Below are 17,646 nucleotides of genomic sequence, written 5' to 3' on the forward strand. Positions count from 1 at the left end.
CTTCAAACCCATGAGTGGATCAGTTGAAGGCTGTGGGCTCCAACAAGGCCTGGTAAACACATGCCCAGTTTACACACTTGCTGGTCCTTCCTCATCACCTACACAGTGCATGCTAGATCCTTTCACAGGTGTGAGGAATCAGGGAAGAAGGCAAGAGAAAAACATGCTCTTGACTGAGTGCCCTAAAATATAACCAGCCAAGCAGGGCTGGGTAGTGATTAAAGGCAAGTGACTTGACATCTGTGCCTCCGTTTCCTCCTCTGTAAAATGGGCATAGTGATAGTTTCTTCCTCAGAGGGAATATGGGGATTCAGTAAGAGGAAACTAGCAAGAACCCTAGGAACTCCCGAATGTTTGGCGTTAACTCCATGTCAGGAGCTATGCTAGGAGCTTGAGGTATGTTAGGGAACAATGGTTATATGCCTGCATTTTCATGAGATCTCTAGGGAAATCCTTTCAGTGTAGCTGAAATGCCAGTTGCTGGGCAGGAACAAATCCTTCTTGATAAAAAAAAAAAAGCACTGCAGCATGGCCTAGGGTCCAGTGTGTTGTTTCTGACCACACAATCCTGGGTTCAAATCCTTCCTGTTATGGTTTGAATATGAAAGGTCCCTCATGGGCTCATATTTTGAATGCTTAGTCTCCCTGGTGGTTGTGCTGCTTTGGGAAGTTTGGGAAACTTTAGGAGGTAGAACCCAGCTGGAGGATGTAGTTTCCTGGAAGGTGGGGGGAGGCAGGCACTTGGGGGAGTCTTGTCTCTGACCCTTTCTAGTCTCCTTTTTTTGGCTTCCCGTCTGCCATGAAGTGAACAGCTCTCCTCCACCTCACACTCCCACTGCCATGATGGCTGGTGCCGAGCAACCATGGACAGAATCCTCTGAAACCATGAGCCAATATAAATCATTGCTTACTTAAGTTGTCCAGGTATTTTGCTCATAGTGACAAGATAGCTAACTGATGTGCTGCCTTTGCAGTACATTGGGTCAGTAATGGGACCCCCACCCTCCTTGCAAATAGAAAATGAAGTGCTTCGCAGCCAACAGGGTCTGGGGTGGTGTGTAAAATCTGTTCTCATGTTCTTACTTTACTGCAGTTCTTACAGTTATGAAGGGCTAATGGAGTCACGGCTTCCTGCCTATGGATGGGCCACCAGGGAGGTGGCTGTGGCAGGGACCAGGTATGACAGATGATAGGAAAAGAGGGAAAGATGAGAGGTCCAAGGAAGAAACTGAGGCAACAGAGGAAGGTTCCAGGTCCTTGAGGGCTCCTGCCCCTGGCTTCCCACCAGCACCCCCTCTCCTTGGATGCCCAGATTCCCGGATACTGGTGCCTCTCACATCCTCCTGGGCTCTGTCCATGCCCCACCCACATGTCACCTCCTCCCCCAGGGTCCTCTGCTATGCCCTGCCTCTTTTCTCACCGTGACCTTTTGCTGATTCTGCTGCAGCTTCAGGGTGTAGTTTGCCACCTTGACTGTGATGGCCTTGGTCACACTGACTTGTCCATTGCCCCAGGCCTCGTTCTCCTGCAGGACTGTAAACTGGTGCAGGCCAGGCCGGGTTCCACAGGTCTGAGCCAACACGTACACACAGGTGCCCATGAAGTCGAAGCGATAGCCATCAAAGGTGGTGTAATGAGGGTCTCCTGACGCCTGGCAGGTGGTAGTGCCCACAGCCACACATCCCAGGATACCATTGGAGGGCTGGCAGGCCTCATGAGGGCCACAGGACGAGGGCTCACAGGACACCAGGCCACCCTCCTGGCAGTGGCAAAGGGAATCACACGATCCAGGGTGGAAGGTCTGGCCTGGTAGGTAGTAGGCACCCTCCTGGACGCAGCCACAGGAGGCCAAGGGCACACAGGACTCACCGCTGAGGACATAGCCATCATCACACACGCAGCTCTCTCGGCATTCTGAGCCGCAGCCCCCGGACACTGGGAGGTCTCCACAGGACAGAGGACAACCGTAGGAACATGCCTCATAGTGGCTGTGAGCCGGGCAGCTCAGGGCTGTAGGGAGAGGACAGAGGCTGTCAACACTAAGAATTCTTTCTTTTTTTGGGGGGAGGGGGTTGGGTTGAACTCAGGTCCTCACGCTTGCTAGGCAGGTGCTCTACCACCTGAGCCACTCCACCAGCCCTTTTTTGAATAGGTATTTTTCAAGATAAGGTCTCACATACTATTTGCCCAGGCTGGCCTTGAACCATGATCCTCAGATCTCAGCCTCCCAAAAAGCTAGAATTACAGCATGAGCACCGGCACCCGGCTGTCTGTAATATCTTTAATGATCTTATTCGAGTTGGCTATAAATTGCTGATACGGCATATATTTTAAACATGCATATACGTGTCATGTTGTATAATCTCTGCAGTGTATTTGTGAGTGTAGAATCTCTAGTTGTAGTTTCTTCTGAGTGGCAGCTTTTTAAAAGCAAAACCAAACAAAACAGAAAAAAAATAAGAAGATGAAAACTGAACTAAATCAAGTGTCTTTCTGTGCTGTCCAATAAGGTAGCCACTAAAATTAAAATGAGAGTGCAGATTTAGTTCCTTGTTCATGCCAGTGCTGGTTCAATTTTCCAAAAGCCACTTCTTGTCTCTGGCATGACCATCATTTGCAAGGCAGAGCCTTGACAAACTGGGGTTTGCCTGCTCTTGCTAGCGGAAGCAGAGGCAGGCAGCGCTCCACTTAACCACCTGCCTGACAACTGACAGATGTATAATGCTGTTGTACATCATCCAGCCTCAGCTGATGCCACCAGCAGACTGCAAAGAGCAACAGAGCTGGCCCGGATGAAGAGAACCAGACTCATAACTAACAATAGACTGATTGTTGTTTCAACCCACTAAACTTTGGTGTTGTTTGTTATGCAGTAAAAGCTAACAGATGAAGTGATTTAAAAAAAAAAAAAAAGACTTTTGGCCAGGCTCATGCCTGTAATCCTAGCTACTCATGAGGCAGAGATCAGGAGGATCACAGTTTGAAGCCAACCCAAACAAATAGTTCATAAGACCCTATCTTAAAGATACACAACATAAAAAAGTGCTGGCAGAGTGAATACCTGCCTAAAAAGCATGAGGCCCCGAGTTCAAACTCCAGTGCCACCAAACAAACATACAAAAAAAGTTTGCCAACCCTTGCTGTACCCACATCTGAAGCAAGGCTTTCAACCGATGACCCTGATAGGCAGGGGAGGGAGATGTTGTAAATGGGTGAAGTAGGCCAGATAGGGACAAGAAGACCTGTGGAGAGGACCAGCCTCCCTCTAAAAGCTGCACTGTTGCTTATCTCTGAATGATAGCTGCCATATAGAAATCAGACTTCAGTTCAGTCATTATCACAATATTGACTGCATGCCTATGGTCCGTGACTTCCTGTCATGATCCCAGGTACGTAACTTAAAATTGCCAAATCTCAGTTTCTTCATCTGTGAAGTGGGTATAAACACAGTCTCTTCCTCACAGGGTTGTTATAAGAAAGAAAAGAATCAATGAAACAAAACTTACAGGTTAATGAATAAACACAAGGCTGAGCCCCGCCCCCAACTTGTCATTCTCGGTACTTACGGCAAAGTTCCTCCGTTCTCCAGGGGTGCACAGTGGCCCCGGCAGCCTGGCATGCAGCAGCATAGGAAGCCAAAGCATCACACAGTACCTTGGACTGGCCTGGCAGCAGACAGAGGTCATAGACGCAGTCACGCACGACATCCTGGGGTTTCAGTGTGTTGTGACACTCCCGGAAGGGACCCGCAGGATCAGCAAGGATCCCACACTCCTTCTTGCTCTCCAGCTGCTGGGCCACGAGGGAATCTAGGTTGGGACAGTCACCCGCCTCAGTGGCACCACAGCCAGGTCTTGTCTCCACTTCCCAGCTGTTTCCGAAGGCCAAAGCATTGGAGGCTTGGTCTCCACTTGGTTGTGCAAAGTCATCTGCTGGGTCCCCATTGAAGTTCCCACAGAGCCCACAGAGGGCTTTCGAATAGCTGCTGGGCACCTTGGCAGTCACATAGGCGTCCCAATTGTAGGTGACAGTCAGGCCAAAGTCTGTGCTCACCACAGCGTCATTGCCCTGGCGGAATATCTGCACCCTCCCATCTGCTGCTTGGAAGGGCAGGTTGTAACGGACATCATCCACCTGGGTAGAGACACAGGAGGGCCAACTGGTCAGGGTACTCATGTGCTGTTGCTCCCCCCTCTCTCACGTGGCTCTGGCAACTCTGACACCCTGTGATTCTCTTGAGCACATTATGGTTGGTCCCATCTCACGGCCTTTGCACTTGCTGTTCCCTCTGCCTGGCGTACAATCCATCATTCTCCATCCTTTAAGAAACTCCATCCTTTAAGAAGTACCTAACCCTGGGCCTTCAAAGCCTACCTGATCTGTCTCCCCATTACCTGAAGTCTGCTAGGTCTCCCACTTTAGTTTAGTCTCATACCCTTTGCATTTTGCCCAAAACACTAGCCACCAAGCTGGCTGGTTGGGCTTTATTCATCAGAGCTTGTTTTAAATCCAAGTCTCTTGCCTGGAAGGTCTTGCTTGACCTTGATCTTGGCCACCTTTATGCCTCCACTATTCACATCACTCATAGCTCCAGCTACTCTGGTCTCCTTACTGTCTCCCTGAGTATATCAAGTGCACTTCCAGCTCAGCCCTTTGCATCCGCTGTGCCCTCTTTCTGGAACACCACCTACCATTGTCCATCTGGCTACCTCCCCCTCATTGTTTAGGTGTCATCTTTGATCTAAACTCCTTATCAGGGCCTCAAAGGTCTTAGATGATCCACAGGCCACTACTCCCAGTACAGCCCCAAGCCAACCCCTGCAATCCAGTCATGCAGGCATTTCAAGCCCACCAAGCTCAGATGAGCATCAGGGCTTTGCACTTACTGCACACGTCCTGCTAGCAACATTCCCACCCTCATGCACCTCCCTAGTCCTTGCCTGCATGGACAGAGGTCCTTCACAATCCACTTAAAATCGAACCTCTCTACCCACCTGGCTCTACTTGTCCCCATCTTTCTGACCTCATCTGCCAACTACTTATTCTTCTAGTCCCTCCTCCTTGGCCTTGGTAATGTTCTGTGCTCTTCAAGTTCAGTCCAGCCTCAAGCATTGCACTTACTGTCCCCTCTGCCTGGGAGCCTCCACTCTTCATCTGGCGGTCCCCTCCTTTGTTCCTTAGGCCTCACCTGAATTCAAAAGGCAGCCCCTGCCTCGTCTCCCCCTCACTCTCTGCTTAGTCCCTCTGCTCCAGGCCTGCTGGTGTTCCTGCTGTTCCATGCCCTCCTCAGCCTTTTCCTGTCTCAGAACCTTTGTTCTCTTATGCACCTTGAACTCACCACTCACCCAGCCTTGACCTCAAGTAGGTGACTTAACCTTTCTGTGCCTCGGTATCCTTACCTAAAATGAACTACGTCATGTGGTTTCTGAGAAGAGGAAATGAATTAATATGTGCCTTGAATTTAGCACAGGGAAGTAACTTAATACATTTTCATTATTAGTAGTCAAAATGTCATTTCAGAGAGACAGGAACGTAACTCTTAATAATTACGCCCTCTGTTTATATAAAGCCACTGTATACCAAACACTAGGGTTTACAGGTAAACTTTCCTTTACCCCCAGGTTGTGGGAATTCGAGGTTAAGGCCCGTATGTGAAGGGAATGGAAAGTCTCTCCTTTCCCACTCATCCACCCCCTCCATTGTGCATTACCCCAAACTGCACAATTATAATTATTAGCTTTTGTCCCAACAACCCCTCTTCTCCATTTTACCTATTTTTGAAAAGAGAAAATCAATGGTTCTGTACTTCTACTGTGTGGTAGACCCTGTGAGAATCCTCTGCCCAGAAATTTATGGCTAGGTAGCCCCATCTCTGAGCCCCCAGCCCCACCTTAGTCTGGAAAGTTGCATGAGGGTTTTGGTTAGCCTCCTCCTCCCACCCGGCACCTGACAATTATCTAACATGACATCGCACTTTCTGAAATCCTCCTCCTCTAGAAAATGTACAAATCCATAATTCAGAAGGTTCATCACAACAACAATGGTAGGAAGAACCAAGCCCTCTTTTAAACACCCTACAGGTATGAACTCAGCCAGTCCCCACAATCATCCAGTGAATGGTGGATCTGGTGGGTTCCTGAGTGGGAGCCCTCTTACCAGGCTTTGACAGAGGATGACAGATGGGAGAGATAGTCACACAGCCTAGAAGGGCACTGAGCCTTAACCACTTAACCACAGATCTTTTAGCAGACCCCCAGCTTCGACCTGTATCTGGAGCCACTAATCTTTTTTGGGGGGGTGGGGGAGGGAGTGTTGGAAGTTCCTGCCCTTCCCCAGTCCCAGGTGCCACGTAGCTCACCAGCACTTGGCCAGGGTACTCCCTGCGCACAGCCACGACCACACCGTGGACTTCCACACGCACGGCTCTGGTGTAGCTCACAGTCTGGCTACCCCGATGCTCATTTTCCACCAGCACCCGGAAGGCGGGCAGTGCCTCGTTCTGGTTACACGATCCCGCCAGCAGGTAGGTACAGGTGCCCATGAAGTCGAAGCGCTTGCCATCAAAGGTCACATAGTGCGGGTCCCCGGACGCCTCGCAGGTGGCGAACTTGTAGGGGTAGCAACCCAGGAGGCCATTCTCCACGCGGCAGCGTTCACCTGTCGGGCAGCCCTGCGTGTCCTTGCAGGTCACCTCCTGGGTGCTGGCGTCGCAGGTGCAGCGCTGCCGGCACTGCTTATCAGCCCACACCACCTGACCCGGTGAGAGCAGGCGGTCCTGGTAGACGCAGCCACACGAGGAGGCTGCCACACAGGCCCCACCACTGGCCAAGAAGCCCGGGAGGCACACGCAGCCCTCCACGCACGGGCGATCGGAGCAGTTGGCAGGCACAGCCTCTGAGTTGCAGGTGGCCGGGCAGGCGGGGCTGCAGAGCTGGTATTGGCTGTTGGCTGGGCAGGACAGAGCTGTAGGGGGGACAAGAGAGGGTGGGTCAGGCCAGTTGCAGCTGGATCCCAAGGGCTACCAGGTGGGAAGGGACATGCCAGGACTCTCCCAGGCTCTGCTGCTCACTCAGAGCTGGCACCTCCACCCTACCTAGTGCTCAGACCCTAGCTACTCGTCTCTACTCATTCCCTATACAACCAATCTGGAAAATCCTGTGAGTTCCATCTTCAAAAGCCACCCAGAATCTGCTGCCCCATCCTGTGCACCACAGCAGCATCCGGCCTGCTCCCCTCCTACCTCCTCACATCAGACAGAGGTACCCGTGAATACCAAGTCAGACCAGGTTCTTCCCATTCTGAGCCCTCCTATGGCTATATCTCACTCAGGGCCCAGGAAGTCCTCCCACAATTTATCCACCTTCACCTCACTGCTCTCATCTCTCTCATTCCTGCTCTGGCTCACTCTGCCCCAGCCTCAGTGAGGTCCCTGCCTCTGATCCCTGGTTCTCAGACTCCTACCTCAGGGCCTTTGCACTGGCTGCTCCCTCTGCCTGTAACACCCTTCCCTCAGAAAGCCATGGCAGCATAAGGTGAGGCTTCAGAAACCCAGATGCCTTGGCTTCAAATCCCAGTTCTCTCTTTTACTCATGTGTGACCATGGAGCAAATGACTCTGATGTCCCTTGACTCAGTTTTCCCATCATTAAAGTGTGATGATATAGTACTGACCTCACTGGGTAGTCGTGAGGATTCAATGAGTGACTCTATGCAGAGGTACTCCCTCCATGGATATCACTGTCATTACTTAGCTGACTCCATTGCCTGACCCTGATCTTGATCCAAGGTCACCTGCTCATAAAAGTCTTCCCTAACCCCTCACTTCATGAGCGCCCATACACTTTTGTTCTATGAACTTGCTTTTATTTGCTCTCTGAAGATATTTCATGGCTGATCTGTTACTGTCTGTCTCTCTCTTCTCTCTGCTGGAGAGGGCTCCAGGTCGGTCTTAGTCACTATTAAATCCTCAGCACCAAGAACAGACCTGGCCCACAGGAGATGCTCAGGAAACACTACAGAGGTGAGTAGGGAAGCGGATGAATGAAATCACTGCTTCGTCTTTTGTGCCTGGCATAGGGGATCTGGGGTGGGGAGGAATACTGGGGGGTGGGGACACAGCGGTGGTGTACACAGTTCCAAGATAGCACCAAATTCCCCAAGTGACTCAGGAACCTCCTCTGGCATCCCATAGTGCCCTTGGACTTGTCTCATCTCACCCTGACTTTTCTGCCTCTGCTTCCTGCATCCTAGCCCCAGCCTCTGCTGACTGTCCCTGTCCAGTGACATTTGCCCCAATCTTAGGTGCCTTGTGGCAGAGCCTGACTGTCTTGGCCATCACTGTGGCCTTGACATTGACCAGTATCAGTGCTCAGATATTGACCAATGCCACCCACTCATATACTTCTACCCAAAGTGTCACTCACGGCAGTTGACTTGTGACCTCCAGCTTCCAATAGAGATGCCCAGCTCCGCACAGGCCTGGGCATAGGCACTGAGGCCACGGCACAGGCTGAGTCGCTCCCCACCGGTCACACACAGGTCATATACACAATCTTCCAGGAAGGGCTTGGGCTCCAGGGATTCATGGCAGGCAGCAAAGGGGCCTTCAGTCAGAGTTAGCATGCCACAGAGATGGTCACCCTTGTAGTGCTGAGCCTGGCCTGTGGTGCAGGCAGGACAGTTGTCTTGGCAGCCATCATCACACAGGTAGTCCCCATCATCCAACTTCCAGCTACTGGCGAGCTCTACAGGGTCCTCAACCAGCTCCTGGTCAGGTGTGAGGAAGTCATCAGCAGGATCACCGTTATAGTTGCCACACAGCCCACACACCTGGCCTTGGAAGCGCTTAGGTAGACTCAGCGTCAGCTGGCAGTCCCAGTTGTAGGTGACCACTAGCCCAAAGTCCAGCTCCACCACACCCTGTGTTCCACTCTGGTACACGCGCAGGCGACCCTCACTCAGACACACTGGCAGGCGGGAGCGCTGGTTGTTGATCTGCAGAGAGATGTGAGTGGTCAGATCCCAGTGTGTTCTCCCCTTCCACCCTTCACCCCCCCATCACTTCCCCTGTTCTAGCCACACTGGGATTACCACCATGTGAACCCCAAAATCATCACCCTTGCACCTCCTTTGACCCACATTGCCCTTTCGCCAGATGTGGACATACCTCACTCCCTCCATGCCTATTAAATACTTGCTCAAGTCACTGAGTTGGGGAGGCCATCCCTGATCTCTCTATTTAATAGCACTCCTTTCCTACTATCCTCCTCCTCTGTTTTCCCCATCACTTTTCACCTCCTGATACATAATTTGGAAATTGTCCACATTCGTCAACTGTCTAACTGCATGACAATGTCAACTCCTCTAAGACAAGGATTTTTCTATGTTGATCCCAGTTTTATTTCCAGGGCCTACCACAGTGCAGAATAGAGGCTCTTAATAATCACATGACAGCCAGGCACCAGTGGCTCACGTCTGTAATCCTAGCTGCCCAAGAGGCAGAGATCAGGAGTGTCAAGGTTCAAACTCAGCCTGGGCAAATAGTTCGCAAGACCCTATCGTGGAAAAACCCATCACAAAAAAAGGCTGGTGGAGTGGGTCAAGGTGAAGGCCCTGAGACCAAACCCCAGTACAAAAAAAGAAAACCAAAAAATATATCATATGCTATCTGTATGCCCCAGGCCATACCTTCACAGGTTCCCAATGCACTGGGAGGGACAGGCCACCATAAGACAGTGACAACTCAGAAGAGTCAGGGCTGGGATGGAGGAGGCTCAAGAAAAGTGGTCAGGACTAGGTTGAGAGCCTAGAAAAGGGGCCATATGCAACCTTGCCAGTCAAGAAAGGCTTCCCAGAGGACGAGACAGCTGAGCCAAGCCTTAAAGAAATCCTAGCTTCTAAGGAGGCTGAGGCAGTAGGCTTGCAAATCTGAGGCCTGCCTGGGCAACTCAAGATCTTATTTCAAACTAAAATAAAAAGAGGGCTGGGATGTAGCTTAGTGGTAGAGCTTGGCTAGCATGTGTGAGACATGGGCTCAATACCCAATACTGTTTCTTTTTTTAAAGGACTAATACAAGAAATTACTTGTGGTGAACAGGGAGAAAAGCATATGAAAACAAATGTAAAAATAAGACCCCTCATAATATGCTTTTTATTTTGAGCTGTGTGACTGCTTCACCTATTTAAAAAACTTAGTGGAGAGTCTCTAAGGCGTAAAGCAAAGCAAAAGAAGGCTTACGCAGAAGACTTCTGACTCCATCTGATTCCATCAACATGCCGTTCTTAAAGAAGCAAAATTAATCTGTGATGGGCAAAAATCAAAACTGTGATTGCCTTGAGCGATGGGCTGAAGGCTGTGGGAAGGAGGGCAGTAGGGAATTTTCAAAGTGATGAAAATATTCTGTATCTTTTTTTTCACTTTTTTGAGGGGTTGGGGGCTTGAACTCAGGACCTTGTGCTTGCTAGACAGGCACTCTGCCACTTGAGCCACTCCACCAGCCCAATATTCTGTATCTTAATGAAGGTTTGGTTACATGTTTGTGAAAATTCAATTGAACTGTATACTTAAGATTTGTGAATTTTATTATATATAAATCTATGTCAAAATTAAGCAAAAAGAAATGTAAACTATTGTGTTCTAAGCAGGGTGCTGGTGGTTCACACATGTAACCCTAACTACTTGGGAGGCTGAGATCAGGTGGGTTGTGGTTTGAGGTCAGTATGGGTAAATAGGTCAAGAGACCCCCATCTCCAAAAGAACCAGAGCAAAATGGAATGGAGGTGTAGCTCAAATGGTAGAGTGACTGCTTTGCAGGTGTGAAGCCCTGAGTTCAAACCTCAGTCCCACCTCTCCATCCTCACTCCCCAAAAAGGAGGGATAGAACAGATGGAGGTTTACAGATTGGTAATGTGATAATCATGAGTGTCTAAAATGTTTAGAATCCAGGGGATTGTGGGTATCCCTCATCCAAATATCTGAAATCTGAGATTATCCAAAATCTCACACTTTTTGACAAGATTCCACAAGAACAAAATTCCACTTTTGATCTCTTGTGGTGGGTCACAGTCAAAACACATATGCACTACAACTGTTGTATAAAATTACCTTCATGCTATGTGTGTCAGGTGTATATGAAGCCTAAATGAATTCTGCATTGAGATTTGGCTCCTCTCGCCAAGACATCTCCTTATGTAGATGCAAATGTTCCAAAATCTTAAAAAAATCTGAAATCTGAAACACTTCTGGTCCAAAGCATTTCGTACAATGGTTTTTACTTTTTTGTATGTTTTAACATTTTTGTAATAACATGGTGGAAAAAAGAAAATGATTCTTCTAGGCCTTTATTTGTTTTGGCTGAAGAGTAGTGCATTTACCAGAGGTAGAACATAGACTCAGGCTGGGCACCAGTAGTTTGAGCCTGTAATCCTAGCTACTCAGGAGGCAAAGATCAGGAGGATCGCAGTTCAAAACCAGCCCAGGCAAACAGTTCCAGAGACCCTATCTTGAAAAAATCCAACACATAAAAGTGCTGGTGGAGTGGCTCAAGTGGTAGAGTTCCCATGAAGCCTTGAGTTCAAAACCCCAGTTTTCAAAGAAAAAAACCACAGATCAGGAGCCAGCCTTTATTCACATGCTCTGAATGCTACCTCTTCCTGGATTTTGGCCTTTGGGAAGTCACTCATCTCTTTCAACCCCAGTTTCCCCTTCTGTATCTGTTCAGAATAACAACGCCTACCCTTCAGAGTTGTTGTAAGCAGTAGAAGCAATAATGAAAGGAAAGTGCGAAGAGATAGACCTGCATACTGAGGTACTCACTCACTTCAGTAATTTTATCACTTCAGGAATCCCCTACTGTTGAACATTTATATTATTAGTTTTTTCTTTTTGCTATTTTAAACCATGTTGGCATGTTGTCTTGGTAACCATCTCTCCCAGCATCCTTAAAATTTCTAGAAGTGAAATTGGTGGAAGAGAGAGTTTTAAGGTTCTGATACTGATTTTCAAATTCTTCCCTCCCCATAGAAAAGAGCTTGAGTTTGGGGTCCTAACCCCAGGGCTTTGGCTCCTTCTTAAGTTTGGCAGCTGGTGTTAAACCCAGAGCCTTAGGACACTCACCCGGGCGTAGCCAACTTCTCCTCGGACCAGTGACACAGAGTGGCTGTAGGCATGCACGGTGACCGAGCCAACATAGGAGACTTTGCGGCTGCTTCGGTGCTCATTCTTGGCTTCCACACTGAAGGCTGGCAGGGTCTCATCCAGCCCACAGAGCTCAGCCATTGTGTAGGAGCAGGTGCCCATCATGTCATAGCGACGGCCATCAAAAGTGGTGTAGTGGGGGTCACCTTGAGCACGGCAGACAGCTGTGGACTCTGTCAAACAACTGGCCTTCCCTTTCACCACCTGACAGCGTTGCCCAGCTGCACACCGTACACCTTCACAGGAGGGCTCTGCTGGAGGCAGCAGAGCTGGGGAGGGAAGAAGAGTAAGAAATGTCACAGGACAGAATCCTGGGGTCCTCCTGCTGGAGTAAGTTGAGGCAGTTTACTCACAACAGCCCACATTAAAGTCAGGAAAATTGAGGTGTGGAATCTCACAGGGAGACAGCTACTCAGGCTTCCCCCAAACCCCAGGGTTCCTTCTTTCCTTCCTTCCTTCCTTCTTTCTTCTTTTTTTTTGTGGTACTGGGGTTTGAACACAGGGCCTACACCAGCTACTACACCAGCCCTTTTCTTGTGATGGGTTTTTCCAAGATAGGATCTTGCCAACTATTTTCCAGGGGCTGGCTTTAAACCATAATCCTCCTAATCTTGGCCTCCTGAGTAGCTAGGATTATAGGCATGAGCCACCAAGCTCCACTGACCCCAGGATTTCTAAGTTCCTAGTTTAACACAGCTTGACCCAGAAGAGTAACAGCTAGTGAAGAAAGAACAGCCACTGAAATATTAATTTGTACTTTTCTCTACCTTGTTCCCCCTTTTCCCTGACTTTCCACCAGGCTGGAAAGGCTAAGGGATTTCTTTTAAAAGACAGACTTTAGCAAAATAGAAGCAACCTTGGTATAGGCTGCCTTGGTAGGAATCCTGGTCCACACCTAGCTCTGTGACACTAGGCAGATACTTTAAATACTCTGTGCCTCAGTTTCCTAAATTGTAACATGAGTATGATAATAATTTCTTTATAGGGATTGGTGTGGGGGTGTCAGGATTTAATAAGCTAAAATATAAGTAAGATTTGAAACTGAACCTCGCTATTAAATTGAATGTTACCTGTTACAATTAACCACCAACCCCTCCCCCATTCTCCTATTCAAGTCAAAAAGTGTCCCTTGAAGTTAAGTGGCTTCCATGTCCTGGAGGACAGGGAGGAGGGGCATTTTTTCCCTGTTTCTAGGGTCCAAGCTCGGAGAAGACCATAGGAAGAAACAGCCCTTCCTTGTCAACCTTCTAGTCTTAAAAACTTCTAGTGTTAAGAACCATGAGGCACCATGGCTCATACCTGTAATCCTAGTTACTTGGGAGGCTGAGATTGGGAAGATCGAGGTTCAAAGCCAGCTCAGGCAAATAGTTTGCAAGATCCCATCTCCAGAATGAGCAGAGCAAAATGGACTGGAGGTGTTGCTCAAAGCTGTAAAGCCCTTGCTTTGAGGATGGGAAGCCCTGAGTTCAAACCCCACTACAATCCTGTGAGGGAGGTGCAGTTACTATCTGCACTTTATGTATGTGAAAACCAAAGTCAGAGAGCTGGGATTTAAATCCTGGCACTCTGTCTCTGCCTTCTGCCATCTGCCATCTGCCACATGACACCTGCACAGGGCCAGGTGCTATTCATTAACTATGTCAAACATGTAAAGTACCTGGGAAGGTCCCCGCTATATTGAGAGGTACCCGCCTAGCATGGTAGTCATTATGATTCTGTACTTTTAGACCTCCTGAGTTTGGCCACCTGGTTAGCAACCAGTATAGCTGTACTAGTTACTAAAATGTCAAAATATTTCCACATTGGTTGGTAAGAAGCTACTGATCTGACACCTCCCCAAATATCCTTCCATTTGGCACCCTAGCTCTCCCCTAGGACCTGTTCCTCAACCTCCCCCCAACCAACAGACAAAGGCTGATGTCAGCCTGGTGGGAGCTTCCTGCTGCAGTGCTCCGAGCCACCCTGGTTGCTGAATACTTATTGTTCCTGAAGATAGGGGAAGGGCTGGGAGGACTCAAGAAAGGATGCCAGGGAGGATGGGAGAGGGATGGGCAGCCTGGATGAACCAGGAAGCCACGGAAGAACAGCTAGGTAGAAAAGGTATGGCCATGTGGCCAAGGTCAGGTGTCATCTCCCATCACTCACTCTCACTGCAGGCAGCTTCTGTAGCCCACAGCCTGGGCCAACCTGAAGGTGAGCAGCCTGAAATTGGTAGTAGCCTCAGCTGTGTGGATTCTGTCAGCAGTGCTGAGGTCCATTTCAGCATACAGGAGAGAACTCACTGCCTGGCACAGTCACCCAGGTGAACATCATCCCTAGCACCTGCCCATCCGTGGTCATCTCATCAGCAGCCTTTGTCTGGCACACTCCTGGTCACATAGGCAGAGCTATGGGCTGCCACATCCGGGATCAGGACTAGGTAAGTGTCATAGTGTATGGCCTCTGTGCCAAACAGCATGACCTGGATCCCCCACATCTGCAGACAGGTAGAGTGGCCAAATTGGCTGACCTCCAACTCAACCACATTCAACTACCTGGAGCCCATTAGAGCCAGTGGTACCCCATGGTTGTAGGCCAAGCTCATGGTCTGTCTGGCCACAATGTAAACCAGATTATAGTGGGACAAGGAGGCCAGAAGGGGGACCACATAGTGGGTGCCCCAGACTGACTTAAATAGCAGCTGCTGTAGTACATATGTTTCTGGGCACAGATGTGGCCAGGGAGCACAGCTACAGAGTTATTGGCTGTGACCTTTGACCCAGGAAAATCAGCCATCCTCTGTAATTGGGCTACTTGGTAAGGTTGCAGAGTCACACTAAAGATTTTGCCAGCTGGGTAGAAATTACCCTGGAATGTCACTGCTCCCTTCAGGTTGATACTGACTGAGGCACCTGCCTTGCCGGGCACCACAGCAAACATTTTTGGTTGAGGTGCTGGGGGTTGTGAGCACAAAGTTCTCAGTTCCCAGGGCTCAGATGGGCCTCAGCGGTGTCAGCTCTGCAGTGCTGGGCTTAGCATGGAGACAGTGCGGTCAGAGTGGACTGACCATGACTGACTCCCTAAGCCTCACTGTGACCTTCTGGGAGGTGATGGTTGTCTGGCTGAGGACGGAGACCAAGCCAAGGCTTTCTGACAGACTGGTGATAAGGAGATGGAGGTGGACTGTGCTGACCTGGGCTCATAATTCTGCAGGAAGGTCATGAGGAATTCCTCCCCCAACCCAGTGTTCCTGGAATCCACTGCACCTTCCTGGGTCAACCCTTAAGAAAATGCAGTTGTGGGTCACTTACCTAATCCTTCCCGTCAGAGAACCAACCCCTTGCCCTGTGCCTGGAAACATTGAAATAATTGCTCCGCCTGCCCCTGCTCTTTCATTTACAAGCCTTTCTGGCTTACCCCCCATCCAAAAAAAAAAAAAACTGAGCACCGTGGACAAGACTCTCAAACTCAAATGCTGCAGAGACAGAAAGTAATATGTAAGAGACAGTCAGGTGGTGAATTTGGAAACCAGGGCATCCACACAAACTAAAGTAGGTTGTTGCTATTAGCTTTTGCTGGTGTTATTATGAAGGATTGGGGACTTGGAAAAAAAAAAAGCTAAACTCTCCCATCTTTTTTGTTTAAGAGAAACTGGCTCTCTGAATTTTTCCATGAAATCTCCAACCCCAAATTTTTTGAAAGATCGTGGCTGGACTCAGCCACCAGTATGATGTCTGTTTTGATAGGATTTGGGGGTTTGGGTGAAAGAGATGAAAGGGACTGTTGGGGTGTGGACAGAGTGACTCCTAGAAATTGAGGGAAGTGAGGCTTCTCAACACCCCAAATAAAGAGAGAGAGAGAGAGAGAGGAAGGGAGAAAGAACATCAGAGTGTGGGATTATGGGATGACTACCTACTGAATAAGAGGGGCTTTGAAGGATACCCTAGCATACCATGGGACCAGAAAATTGGGACAATGAGCACTGTGAAAGTTACCTATGGGACTGGAGGTGTGTCTCAAGTTGTAGAGCACCTACTTAGCAAGTGCAAGACTCTTAGTTCAACCAGTACTACCACCAAAACAAAAGTTTTGGCGACTTCTGGCTACAGGACTCTGATATTCCATCTATCCCCTGTTACCTTGACTTCATCCACCACTCTGGTTCGGGACAGAAACCTGGGAGAACTGGGGACAAATCCTCCTCCAAAAATGATTTCAGAGAAATTTCTCATCATTTCAAAATGAGGCTCAGAGTCAAATCCTTAGGTGAATTGCAGAAAAGCAAGAAAATCATAGTTCTTGCACACTTGAATTTGAGGACTATAGGTCTTTTTTAACCTGCTTCCAAGAGAGAGAGAGAGAGAGAGAGTGCGAGAGCGAGAATGAGAATGAGAATGGAGATAAATAGACCAGTGACACCATATTTCACTACAGAACCTGAGGGTCTCCCTCAGCTAGCCTGGGGAGGACAATAGGAGGTGGGTTTGTGGAGGTGACACAAGTAAAGGATGCTGATTCAGGCGTGCAGGGTTTCCCAGGTTAGAACAAAGATATGGATGGAGGCTCAGTCTCACTTACCCCACAGAAGGGTTGCTCCAGCCCAGAGTGTCCACCAGCTCCTCAGGGATCCCATGCTTGCTGTAGGGAAAGAAAGGGGGTCATAGGAGGTTTATCTGCCAGTTCTGTTGGAGGCTGTCCTAGAGAGGACAGAAGGGGTTAGTCTCAGAATAAGAGTCACCCGGGTACCAAGAAGGCTGAGATGGGAATGGAAGTTGGGTAGTAGGATCAGGTGGGCCAGATTCAAGGCTGTATGTGTGTGGGACTTTAACTTGATCCCATTTCCACAGGGGACCACAGCCCTTCTCACCTGTAGGTCCCTGGAGCTGCAGGGTCAGCCTGTGGACGGGGCTATATAGTGGAGTTTCTTGACCCCTCAGGCCACACCCTGGACAGTTGCCAGGCAGGTGATGCCAACTTCCTGGAGGAGGCTGCTGATTTCAGGGCCAGGTGGAATGGGGAGCCGGGAAGGCCCGGGAAGGGTGGAGGATAAGTCTGGAGCCTGAGTTCTGAGAGGAGTGTGAGAACAGCTAGTGGTTGTACCCTGGGGGCCTATGGGAAAATCCAGTCCTGGAAGGGTGGTGTCTCTGAGGGAGACAGCTGGGGAACAGGGTGCAGAGAACCTGGGTTCCTGGCTAGGGGTGGGGTAGGGTGGAGGAGTGGGGTACGAGATAGGAGTTGGCATTTGGTTATGTTTGTTGGCTCACTGATCCCTGCCAGGAACAACAGCAAAGGGCCCATATCCGGGTCCTGGCTCCTTCCTAGTTCCCACAAGCTGATCCCTGGTTCTCAGTCACCACCCACATCTAGTTTCCAATCACTGGTAAAAGACAGGTGTCTAGGGATGGGCAGGGGTCTGAAGTCCTGACCCAGGCCATAAAGTTTTGGCCCTTAAACCACCAGGGCCTACTGAGT

General features: G+C 49.4%; 1 protein-coding gene across 1 annotated transcript in view; it reads right to left on the reverse strand.

Moving 5' to 3' along the window:
* Fcgbp (Fc gamma binding protein) overlaps positions 1-17,045 on the reverse strand; it is a 37,235-nt gene extending 20,190 nt beyond the window's left edge. Inside the window, exons 1-6 of the mRNA XM_020181830.2 lie at positions 16,753-17,045; positions 12,115-12,464; positions 8,423-8,993; positions 6,359-6,963; positions 3,567-4,134; positions 1,421-2,010 (exon numbers count right to left, since the gene is read on the reverse strand). Of these exons, the coding sequence (XP_020037419.2) occupies positions 1,421-2,010; positions 3,567-4,134; positions 6,359-6,963; positions 8,423-8,993; positions 12,115-12,464; positions 16,753-16,807 (2,739 nt within the window). The 5' untranslated portion in view covers positions 16,808-17,045. The remainder of the gene's footprint in view (positions 1-1,420; positions 2,011-3,566; positions 4,135-6,358; positions 6,964-8,422; positions 8,994-12,114; positions 12,465-16,752) is intronic.
* Between the last annotated feature and the right edge of the window lie 601 nt (positions 17,046-17,646).

This window comes from Castor canadensis, chromosome 16 (assembly GCF_047511655.1).
Source record: "Castor canadensis chromosome 16, mCasCan1.hap1v2, whole genome shotgun sequence".
Classification (NCBI taxonomy): domain Eukaryota; kingdom Metazoa; phylum Chordata; class Mammalia; order Rodentia; family Castoridae; genus Castor; species Castor canadensis.